General features: G+C 51.4%; 1 protein-coding gene across 4 annotated transcripts in view; it reads right to left on the reverse strand.

The window, feature by feature from the left end:
* Nucleotides 1-12,390, reverse strand: part of POC1A (POC1 centriolar protein A) — a 74,330-nt gene that overhangs the window by 39,669 nt on the left and 22,271 nt on the right. For all 4 annotated transcript variants that reach the window (XM_084751688.1, XM_084751689.1, XM_084751687.1 and 1 more), the window contains 2 exons: nucleotides 5,922-5,990; nucleotides 3,110-3,202 (listed from right to left, as the gene is read on the reverse strand). In XM_084751688.1, coding sequence (XP_084607814.1) covers nucleotides 3,110-3,202; nucleotides 5,922-5,990 — 162 coding nt within the window. The remainder of the gene's footprint in view (nucleotides 1-3,109; nucleotides 3,203-5,921; nucleotides 5,991-12,390) is intronic.

A 12,390-nucleotide genomic window follows, 5' to 3' on the forward strand; every position in this document is an offset into this window, starting at 1 on the left:
TCTGAAAGCTGAACTGATGCTGGGGTCAGACAAGGGGTCGCAGGCAGGGGCTCAAGGGTGAAGGGACCTCCACAGGCTCACAAGGCTGTCCTTGCCAGGTTCTGCTGGTGAGGGAGCAGCACGGGGCCCAGGCAGGGTCTAGCTTCCAGTGGCCACGCTGGAGAAAGCACATGGGCAGCAGGTCCTCACCATACTTGGCCTCACAAACTCCCTGAAAACCCCGAACACCCAGGAGCGCCCAGCTTATTTCAGTGCCTGAGGTGATTTGGAGACAGAGATGAAGGGACAAAGGGCATCAGAGTGACAGTACAGCTGGGTCGTGACTGTAAAGTCAAACACCCTGGCCGCCATGAAATCTCTCATCAGGTATTATCTCTGAGCCCAGTAGCCTTTGTGTAGAAAAGACAAGAAACATGCTGTCTGAAGAAAATCAGGTTGCTCAAGGCGAAGGAGGATCTTTTCTTATTGTTTACCAACATCTCTAGGAGACCCTGAAATCTGAAAGGCCAAACAGCAATCTTACAAAATGGACTAACAGAAACCATCTTAGCGCTCTGGTCCACACCTTCTGGTGGGAATCCCAGATGGACACCTGAGTGGAGTCCTCGCACAGTCTCCCAGAGCAGCCTACTGCAGTCCCCGTCCCCGGTCTCCTGCCTCCCACAGCCCTCACTCTACTCCTCCCACCACTTTCTTTCTGGGCTCCCCTGAAGAAGGAGGTTTTGAGGTGACTCTCAATGGTGACACCTGATGATATCTGAAGACATTTCTGATTATCACAACTGGGGAACAAGATGCTCCTGGCAGCTACTGGGCAAAGGCCAGGGATGCTAAAGATCTCACAGTGCATGGGACAGCAAACACTCAAAGACTAACTGCTCCAGATGCAAACTGCTGAGGGTGAGCAGCCCAGAGTTTCTGGAAGGATGGCATGTGGGCAGGAGTAAAGCACGGGAGCTTGTCAGACTCAGGTCACAGGACAAAGTGGTGCTCCTGGGCTCCCGTGAGGAGCAGAACGAGCGCTCTGGCCAGCCAGGTGGTCTGAGTGGCAGGAAGGCTCTGGAAAGAAGGGTGAGAACACACTAACCAGCCTTCCTTCCTACCTCAGGAGAGAGCACAGCCATCAGTTTTGCAAAAATGAGCTGTCTCCAGCCTAGGAGGAGAAAAAAATGGTGGAAGTAGATGCTGATGGCTTACTAAGACAGACACTGAAACATGGTAAAACTGTCAATTTCATCGGGTTAATATCTATCATATATATGATAGGCATATCCATGCATATGCCCCATAATAAAACCAGGCATAACAATACCCTGGCCTTCTTCTTTTTCCCTTTCAGAGAAGCCTCTCAGGCAGCATTAGGAGAGTGTGTGTGTGTGTGTGTGTGTGTGTTGAGGGTGGGGAGTCTAGGAGGCCTATTTGTCCTCTCAAGGCTCTATAAGGGACTTAGGACAAAGAGTTCTTAGCTCAATCAACAATGACTCTAAGAGGACTGTGTCACTTCAGGCACACTCACCGGCCTGTGGGGTACCCTGAGCCAACTGCGGAATTGGAGGCTTGGGAAGATGGGGGGGGTGGGGGATGGGACAAATATGCTCAATACATGCATGGAATTCTTTATAATAATTATGATGATGATGATGATGTGGACCTTTATTCCACTTGATGGCCACTAACCATTCCCAAGGGGCAGACAGCAGTGCCCTCCTGGACTAAGAAAGAGCTGTCAAGCTGTCCCTGCCACCGGCCTAAATAACCCCAGCATGGCTATTTAGACTTGCTCCGGAGGAGACAGCATGGGTGTGTCTGAGAGTCTACCTGAGAGCTACAACAAGAACCAGCCACTCACATGCGATGGGCACGTGCAGAGGTCTCAGCAGTGCTGCTCTCGCCCTAAGTGCCCAACAGCCAGAAAGTTGCAGTATAGATGGCAGGACCCACACAGGGTCCCAGCCTTGCAGTTTAAAGTGCCTTCTGGGTAGAAAAGGAATCAGCAGCAAGACCATCGGTGCCACCCAGACTGCCCAACTAGCCCACAGCTCGGGGCCCCTTAGAAACCCTGAGGAAGCCAGGCAGTGGTGACACACGCCTTTAGTCCCAGCACTCGGGAGGCAGAGGCAGGAGGATCACTGTGAATTCGAGGCCAGCTTGGTCTACAAAGCGAGTCCAGAAGAGCCAAGGCTACACAGAGAAACCCTGTCTCAGAAAAAAAAAAAAAAGAAACCCTGAGGAGAGACAAAGCCTCCAGTCACAGTGGCCAGCCCAGGGGAGAGCCTCGGGAGACCTATAGGTGCAGTGTGGCGAGGCAGGGGACACACGTGGTAGGAGAGATTCAGCCACAGTAAGCCCGGGACAGAGCAGGAGGCTTCCTGGTTCTATTCTGAGTTCCAGCCTTGACTTGCTGGGGGTTGGGCGAGCTGCTTCCTGTTGTTCAGGCCAGTTTCCTCCTGCCCAAGGCCATGGTGCTCCTTCCTTCCAGGGAAGAGAGATTTAAACGGTCTGTGGCCATAGAAGCTGAAAACATTCGGGATCCTACAATCTTAAATTATTTCAACCAAAGCTGAATAGGGGTCTATTTAATGAGCTTATCCATTATCATTTTTCTCCCAAATATTTATTTTTACAAAATTAGTTTTTTTTTTTTTTAATTAGTTATTTTAGGAACACTGAATGCCCTTTTACCAACAAAGGTACTAAAAATGGTTTGTGGCTGAGGAACTTCCTCTCCATGGTTTAAGGAAAAAAAAAAAAGAAGAAGTGAGAGTAACCAAAGCAGGGTTTTCCCATTCGTCCCAACTGAGGCTTTGGGCCCTGAGCCCTCTAGGAACCATGTACTTGGGTCCTCTGGTTCAGGGAAGGCCTCCCTCTAGCAGCAGCACGTTGCCATGACAATACCCTCCACCAAAAGGGCCAGGACCCTAGCCCTCCAGCTGCCCTGCAGCCTTCTTGTCTCATTCTAGATGGGAGTCAAGCAAGGTACAAGGTGTTATTTGGTAGACCTTTCTCATGACAGAGAAGCTTCCAGACCCCCTCATCTCCAAGCCCAGTGCTGAGCACTGCGACAGTCCCAATGTTACTCGGCTCAAGCCCTGACTGCTAAGCCACTTACCAGATTCCCAGAAGAGCTGGCCAGAGATGGAGGCCTCTGCGCTTTCACGGCTCCATAAACAGCAGCGTCAAAGTTGCTCTTCCAAACCATGACCTGCCGAGAGCAGTGGTACAGAGAATGAGGAGAGAGAACGGCCCATAAATCAACCCCAAAGCTGGGAGCCCCGGTGGCTCCCGTCTGATAGCCCTGAGGAGAAGGCTCTGGGGACAGCCTGGTGCATGTGGCAGCAGGATGGAGCATCACCACATTGCACGGTTAGATCTTAGCACCTGCTTGCCCCTCTATCAGAGAGCCACAGGTTCTAACGTCAGAGTCTCTATTGAGCCCATTTGTTCCCTGCCCTTGTTCATCATCTGTCTCTCTGAAAAGGAAGCTCTTGAGTGTGGTGGCTTGCCCATGACACTGCGAAGTAGTGAACATAAACTCCAGGCCACACTGCTGGACTGATGTCCTGGCTCTAACCTATTACCGTGAGGCTTGAAGTAAGGGATTCAGCCTGTGCCTTGTGCCCTCTTCTTGGAAAAGTTCCCAGCTCCCAGGACACAGTGTGACACAGTCACTGGGACCAGGGAATAGAGGGTAACACACTCATTATCCTACACCCAATAAATTTAATGATAAAAAACACACTCTTATCCAGGTGTGGTGGCACATGCATCAGAGTAAAGGCAGGTGAATCTCTTGAGTTCAAGGCCAGACTGGTCTATAGGCCACCCAGCACTCAGAGTGAGATCCTGCCTCAAAATAAACAAATGAATAGACAAATACACAAACAAATAAAGAAAACAAATTATGTCTGGCGAGCTAGGTCAGTTAAGAGCACTGGCTGCTCTTGCAGAGGGCCCAGGTTTGGTTCCCAGCATAGCTACTAACAACCTCTGTAACTCCAGTACCAGGGGCTCCAAAGTCCTCTTCCAGACCCCACAGGCACCGCAGGAATGTGATGCACAAACATCATACAGGCAAAACAGCCATTCGCAGTAAAAATAAAAAAAAATTAAAGATTACAACTCCAAATAAATAAGGAACTGCACTCAGTGCTTTCCTAGACAGGAAATGGCTGAAGGCACCTCAGAAAGCCTGGGGAGTCACCCTGTCAGGGAGCAAGGGCACTCCCTACTGGTGGCTAGAAGCCATGGGAGGCTAGGTGCTTCCATGGTCATTTTCAGGGAGGCTGGCTTGGCCATCAGAGAAGAATCACGCAGCATGATCAGCAGTCAGTGGAGGTCACAGAAAACCAAACAGAAAACCCACCGTTATCTCACCCAAGATGAAGACTTGACGTGCCCTAGACACCAGCCTCATTGGGACGTAACAACGAACGTGGTTCTTGTGGACGCTCCACCATTCCTGGAGCTGTTTCACTGTTTATAGCTCCCAGAGAAAAGGCCACATGGGGTACCACATATACCACTTTACAAACAGAATGTTGACATAGTCATACCCCACATACAAGGTCCTTGTATAACTCTGGAGACTTAACATTACCAGACTCAGAGTGGCCAGTGTGAATGTAGAGATAACACCAGTGCCACCTCAGAAAAACACGAGCAAATTGTAAAAAGTCTAGGGAGTTGACAGCCTCACTGTCTGAGGATGTCCATAGCAGGTGGACGCTTTCCCCTAGGTTGCCTCTTGCACTATGACTTCATTTTCCCATGGCTGCTTAGCACGTACATCGACTACACAGTTAATATGAGCATCTGCCATACAGTTCCCGCTTTCACATTCACTGGAGGCTCAGGCATCTCTGCTACCTTCCTCCTCTTTGGCTGCTAGCTAGGACCTAGTGCTAGGATGAGAAGATACATGCTGGCTCTTATCCAAGCTGTGGACAAAGAACCTTCAGCTAGCCGCTGCTTTACTGGAAAATCAGTACATTTTACTGCAGCTGGGACTGATGGAAGGCCGACAGGATTTGTCTAGGCTGAGCAGCCAGAACTGACAGGCCAGCACCCAGAGGGTGAGTGTTCTCAGCAGTCCACCAGGTCAACTGTGTTCACAGCTACCACTCTTTCCTCCACAGTGTTTTGGTAAAAGGGACTGTGTGAGTCCTAAGGGAGACTGCTGACAGGTGCACTCCGCAGTGCCTGCACATCTTTCCCAGGCCAGGCTGAGCTGACACCAAGGTCAGAGCACTCCCCTCCCCCTGCAGATAAGCCCTTGGCATTTAGCAGTCTGGGCAAAGAGGCACAGGGCCGACCGGATGAAGCCTCGGAGCAAAGGGTGAAGAGGTGGGACAGGACTTCCTCTATGCAGCTAAGGCTACAGGAAACGCTGACCCTTTAAATGTGCAGAGGGCTGGGAAGCAAAAGGCAGCAGACATTGGAGCACAGGCTCCCCAGTCAGACAGCCTGGTGCTTGCCCCGTCTCTGCCACCTGCTGGGACTGCTTTCTCATCTATAGGAATAAAATAGGAAGACTCGTCCCACAGGACTCGGGAGAACTAAACGAGCTATGAAATTCTTGCCACACTGACGACATTACCAGATCTGCATAAGTATCCAGTAAATTCTTCACTGTTTATGTAATCAGGGGGGAAAAACTGAACAACTTCAACTTTTTCACCACGATAATTAGCTCAAAGTCCTTTCAACTCATTTCAGTCAGAGACGCTTCCACAGGTCGTCCCTGAAGGACACTTGCTTGAGGACATTAAATGCCTTGGCCCTGAGCACCCCCACCCCAAGTGCCATCAGTGTCTTCCGTGGTATAGTCACTGAAAGCCACCACAGCCATCTCCAGATGACCCCCATCTCCTGTGGGGTTCTGAGCGGGAGCTTCTCAGAGTCCTTAGCCCATTCTTTCTTACCTGTTCATCAGAGCCTCCTGAAGCAAAATACTCCCCCGTTCTCGAAAAGGCAACGGTGGTAGCAGGCCCCTAGCAGAACAGACAGAGCAAAGGTCAGCTGGACGTGGTGGCATACCGGTGAGCGCAGCACTTGGGACGTGGAAGCAGGGAGATCAGCGATTCCAGGCCAGCCTGGGGTCCACATGACCCTATCAACACACACCCTACAGCACCCTCCCCAAAGGTCACGCTGAGTCTAAATGCACAGTTCCTGAATGGCAGCAGCAGCAGCAGCAGCAGCAGCAGCGAGACACTGGTCTGAGCAACTCAGTCAGCACCCAGACCTCCCTGGCCTTTGTCCAGGAAGCCTACATGTGGTTAGGTACAAGCAACACTGCTGGGGCTCAGCTTCCAAACATCTCAACAGAGGCTGGGCTGTGGGATCAAGGGTAGGAGAAGAGGAGGGAGAGGGACATTCACACTGGCAGGCTGGCCAGGCTGGCATCATTTCCATGGCTAGCCCATGAGAAGCAGAGCTCAGAGACACATGGCTAAGATCAGCACTCGCCTCTCTGATGCAGGCCCAATACTGCCCTGCTGCAGCCCAGAGAAGTGGCAACCCCAAAGAGAAGCCAGTGGCTCAAATGAGTAAGGTGACGTCAGGGGCAAGAACATCAGGGAGGAGGCTGAGCAGGGAGGGAACCACTGAAGGTGGCTGGGGCGTGGACCAAAATGACACCAATGTCCCTGCAATGTGCATGCCATCTTCCTTAAGTTTGAGCCTTGCAGGATAAGGTGCTCCCCTAGCTTCCTAGGTACAAAAGGTCAGAATGGCCATCTGAAGGGGACTGTCAAGTACTTGCTATGCAGTGCTCTCCCACGAGCACACCAGCTGGGAGGGGATCATGATCTCCCAATAGAGAAAGAACATTCCTCCCCATATGCCTGGAAGCTGTTCCGGAAAGATACATATGCCAGGCAAGGATCTGGTCACAACCACGGATGCAAATGTCTCCCCTTTCCTTTCAGCTGCACATTTACCATGGCTGGTGCTGGCATTCTGCAGGCAAAACCAGGTCAAAGGTTTTCTCTTACGTCTGTCACAAAGGTCACCTTAGTTCCTCTAGACCACCAGAGTGTAACAAGAACTGCCCACAAGAGCTCTTCAGCAACACAGCCGGGGCTAGAGACAAGGGGAACCCGAGGACACACCCTGCACTCAGTGCTAGAAAGATGCGGCCTGGCTTAGGCTGGAAAGAGACCTCAGCGGCGTGAGCAGCTTCTCCTCCCCCAGGGGACAGGCGGTGCTTCCAGGCTCAGGCACATGAGATGAGAGGGTGCACACCTGCTCATGCACCCAGAATCCACTAATACTTCTCCCTCTCAGAGGCACTTAGAATGGAGTGAGAGACAGAAAGAGCCCTGCTTGCGCTGGCTCGGAGCCCTGCACCTGGGTTAACCCATCGCATCCCCAGAGGACAGTGTGTGCCTTTACCACTCCAAGCTGGGGGAAACAAAGCCTAAGAGGACACAATGCAAAGCCTGTGCCTGCCTGTCACCTCCCTCCTCAGCACAAGTGGAGGCACAGGCTCAGGTGTACCCTACCCCCGGCACCCCTAGGAATTCTAAGCTACCACTAACCAAGATAAAGTGGACCCACTTTTATTGAGGGAACAATGGCCACACACAACCATGAACAATGAATGTCAAATGCCAGGTGCAAGGCATTCTGGACCATGTGACTCCACGTTGAGTAACACTGGCTGCCTGTACAGAGTGGAAGTGGGGACTGTCCCTTCCCATGGACAGCTGGCAAGGGGTTACAGGCTGACAGAGGGTGGTGATACACTTTCAAAGAACATCTTCCTGATTCTTAACTATCTTGACCATTTTCATACTTGTAAATCTTTAACTTTGGCATGCCATAATTAAAAAGTAAGACAACAAAATGCTTTTCATTTTGAGGGGAAAAACAAAGAGGGAAAAAAAGAAAGGGGAAGGAAACTAGTACACGAAGTTTCAAAAGCAGACAGGCCCTTTGCCCACCCAGGACTCATGGGAAGAGCTCCAAAAAGGGCCAGCCGTGAAGGGAGCAAACACAACCTGGTGGCTCGCTCCCCTTGCCTGTCATCACTCAAGCACCAGATGCCAAGCTGGGAGCGAGATGTCAGCAGTGACAGCAGCAGGCTGACTGGAAAATGCACCCAGCTTACAGGGGGCCTGGGGCCAGAGGGCAGGTGCTCAAGTTCTGGGGCTTTCCCTGGAGCCCTGTCTCTCAGGAGACTAAGGGACTGACGAGCAAGCAGCCTGGAGGCTCTGTGGGGCTCACAGAGCGCCTGTCTACTAAGAGGACTGACTGCAAGGCACTTTGCATTCCTAGAAAGGAGAGCAGCCATCAGAGGCTTCTGCTAGCCTGCCCAGAGCCCAAGCAAGCCGCCTGAGGCACTGAGGGCACTGTACTCCCATCAGAAAGCAGCACCGTGCCATGGTAGCCATCTCAGTTTAAGAAAGTACAGGCTATGATGTTTGCCTGATGACAAAATCGCATCATGATGTGCTTCTCAGACTGACTATGCAGATGGAACTGCTGTGCTGGGTGCACTCTGGACTCTCAGGCCTGATAAGCTAACCTCTGATGATCTTGCCAGGCCCTCGCCTGCCTTCGCCAACGTCCAGCCTACTTGATCCTTCACTGCTCCTCAAAAGCCGAGCCCCAAAGGTCTCTTTCTCCGTGTTCCTTCTGGAGCCTCCAACATTGAGCTTGTCGGTCATTTTCGATCTTCCTTCATTTTAGATAAGTTTAAGGCTATAAATTTGTCTGTGATGTCACCTTAGCCAGATCCCAGAAACTTCTAGTCTGCAACGCTTTCACTAGCATTCCTTTTCAATTTGTTGGTTTTGACTCAAGTTCTTCTTCAGGCCATCAGTTATTTGGAAGTGAATGAAACTGAGGTTTCCAAGCCAAGGGAACTTGGGGGGTGATCAAATCCGGTATGTTCTAGTTTCATGGCGGCCTACTCCTTCCATCTGATTAGTCATGCTGGTGCACTGGAGCCCAGCCCTAGGCAGGGTTGCAGGGGAGTCCTTCTCGCCCAAGGCTAGGCCTGTCCCTGGTGTCTCCACAGAGATGCTGAGTGTGACCTCAGCATTACCTCTTGCTGGGCCTGCAGCAATGTAGATTCCAGCTGCCCCTGCCCCAGCAGCAGAGGGACCCACATACTGAGAACTTGACCCAGCCCCCACCCCCAGCAGAGTGGCCCACATGCTGGGAACCCCCATCCCTTACCTGACTCCTGCCCACACCCTGGCAGGTGCTCCACAAGCTCAGCTGGGGCCCACCTCTCTCCCTCCTTAAAGTTTTATTTGTTTGTTTATTTATTTATGTGAGGTGATCTTTCTTAACCTGTCATGAACACTGGCTACACATGTTAACTACCCTATCTTCTCTCCTCACCCTGTCGTACTAGGCTGAACTCACGCCCAGTCCATTCACCACACGGCTCCTCTCCCTTGCCAATTCCCAGCCTCAGGATCTATGCTGTTCATTTTCCCCCTACGTTTTATTTAATTATTTAGCATGCACACACATCCACATGCATGCACATGACACATGTGTAGAAGTAGGAGAACAACTTGCAGGAGTCGGTTCTTTCCTTCTACTACATGGGTTCTGGGTACAGAACTTAGGTCATCAGGCTTGGCACAAGGGCCTTTACCAACAAGCCATCTGGCCAGTTCTTTGTCCATTTCCTTCGAACAGCAAACATCAGTGAAACAAGAAAAGGGAAGCAGGCAGGCTGCACACTCTGTGACTCTCCCTTAAGGAACCTGTCTAAACCTCGGGGCTCTCCTCACACTTACCAGACTCTATGGGACCTCATTGCTGACTATGGTGCCCTAAGAGCTATGCTGGCCGAAGTCTAGCCAGGTACCCTGACACACCATCTACAGTGAAAACAGGGCTGTCACAACACACACTCCCTGAGGAGGAGAAAAAGCAGAGTGAGTGACTATCAGAGATGTGGTGACCCAAGGAGGCCAAGGGACTTCTGGTGTAGATGCTCTGGCTTCTGACCCTGTGTGCTGAAATTCAGTCCAGCCCATCAGGTATATCCAAGTGGTGACCCACAGGGACATTACAACTCCGTGTAAGAGGTGCTGCCCAGGGAGGCTCTTTCTCGACCTTGACCCAGCTCTTGACTCTGGGCTGCCAGAAGGTGACAGAGGGCCAGGTGACTCTGGGTTTCTTAGTGGTGCATACGTTACTAGTCCCTGTGTTCGTGGCGCTTACACCTCCCAGGAGCCCAACCAACCCCACAGAAGACCCTACTGACTATCAAAACACTCCTCCAAGACGAAGTGACAGGCCAAGGGCCGAGTGCACCCAAGACACAGGGAGAAGAGCTGCATCCCAGAAGCTTTCTTCCGCTGCTGAAGCCCCAGGCTCAGTCAGAGCTCCTTAGATTTCTCTCCTCTGCTTCCCCAATCCCAGCCTAGGGTCTGGAATGGCCCAACTGCCTAGAACACAGTTGTGGGCCCCCAGGACAGCCTCCAGCCTCTGTCCTTGTCGAGGCCTGTGGCAAGTGTTCCTACCTACATGAGAGCAGATGCCTGTGCTCACGGGATGGTGTGCAGCTCAGTCACTCCGCAGTGATACTTTGCAGTAGCACACAACCAACTGCACAGCCACTAATACCAGATTTAACTCTCTGCCCACGGCCCACCTACCATCCTCTCCCAAATAGCTCTAGGGGATTTAAGCCAAATGAGCATGGTTCGACTATGTTTCAGAAAATACAGAAAAATAAATCTGTATTTCTAGCACCTTGCCCCCATACTTGCCACACGGATCTGTGAGGGCCCTGCTCAGGGCACGAGGCTTCAAATGACAGCTGCAGTCGGTGGGAAAGCCCTTCCCTCTCCTGACGGTGTTCCCTGATGTAAAATGAGGGGGCACACGGCAGCTCCTTTACAGCTTTCACTTCCCTAAATCTGTATTGCATAGAGAGACAAGCTGGGGCTCCTTCCTTCCTGCTTAACTCGCACCACAGTGGCAGACCCCCAAGCCCCAGGCCCTTCTCTGGAGCTGACCTGATCCACTGACCGAAAGAGCAGCAGTGTCCACTCAGGGTTACACCTGGAGGCCTGCAGACAGTCCACTGCCTCCCACCATTGCTGAGCGGCCCAAGCTAAAGCACAGGAACAAAGGGGCAGGGCCCATGCAAGTCCAAGCCAGCAAGAGCTCACCCAGCTCTCTGGCCTGTCAGCCATGTCGCTCAGCAATGTTCCCACTGAACCTCTGAAGAGCCAGCTGCACGCCCTATGTGCAGGCAAGCTCCATGAACTGTAAAATGGACTTATGTGAATCTGCGTTCCAAAGCCAGGCCCACAGGAGAACACAGAGATCTTTAGGCCTACAATAAATTTACTACTTTCAATCCCTCTGATGGTTTGAATGTTTTTGTCCTTTCTAAAAAGTCATGTTAAAGTTTAGTCCCAATGCAGCAGTGTTCCAAAGTGTGGTCTTTAGCAGGAAATTGAGTCACCGGGCTCTGCCTTACTAATGGATTAGGCGCTCTTGTGGAAAGGCCTGGATACAGAGAATTGTTATCTGCTACATAAGGTGGAACAGACGGCACAGGACTCCTCCCCAGAAGGAGGCAGCATCCAGGTGCAACCCTCACCAGAGGCCAGCACCTTGATTTTGTACCTCCCAGTCTCCAGAGCACAGGAAACAACTTCTGATCTCCCTCATGTTCCCAAGTTGGGACTTTTTTTTTATTATAGCTGTTGTTTTGAGGCAACAGCTCACTACAGAGCCCAAGTTGTCCTTGAACTTGAAAGCCTTCCTCCTTAGCTTCCTAAATGCTGGGGTTGCTACTGTATGCTACCATGCCTGAATTTGTTTGTTTGTTTGTTTTTCCAAGACAAGGTTTCTCTGTGTAACAGCTCTGACTGTCCTGGAACTCTCTTTGTAGATCAGGCTGGTCTCGAACTCACTTGTTGGGATTAAAGGCATGTGTGACCATGCCCAGCCCATGCCTGGATTTAAGGCATTTTGTTATAACAAACAAAAAGTTGAGCTAAGCAACCCTGCTTAGCCCAGAGTGAATCCTTCACCACACAGTGAAAGCCCCATAACCCACAGAGGAATAAATCTTTAGCACAACAAAGTAAGCTACTCACCAAGACTAGGTCCCTTGCCCCGCAGTGTGAGCCCCTCACCCTAGCCTCACAGTGGGGTCCTTCACCCTATGTCAACCCCTAGCTGCACACACAATGCCCTTCAAGTGGGCCACTGGAAAGTCGACCCCATCGTTCACTAGAGAATAGCCAAACACTCCACGGCTATTACTGCCTTGCACGTCCCCACCCAGGTCCAGCCCAAGAGATCCCAGGTGATCTTGGGTTCATCTGGTGCTGGTCCTTCACACTAATGCCCTTGTGCCCAAGGAAACAATGGAAAGATGCATCGAGGCGGCTGTGGCCT

The sequence above is a fragment of the Acomys minous genome, assembly GCF_964271855.1.
Source record: "Acomys minous genome assembly, chromosome: 13".
Lineage (NCBI taxonomy): Eukaryota > Metazoa > Chordata > Mammalia > Rodentia > Muridae > Acomys > Acomys minous.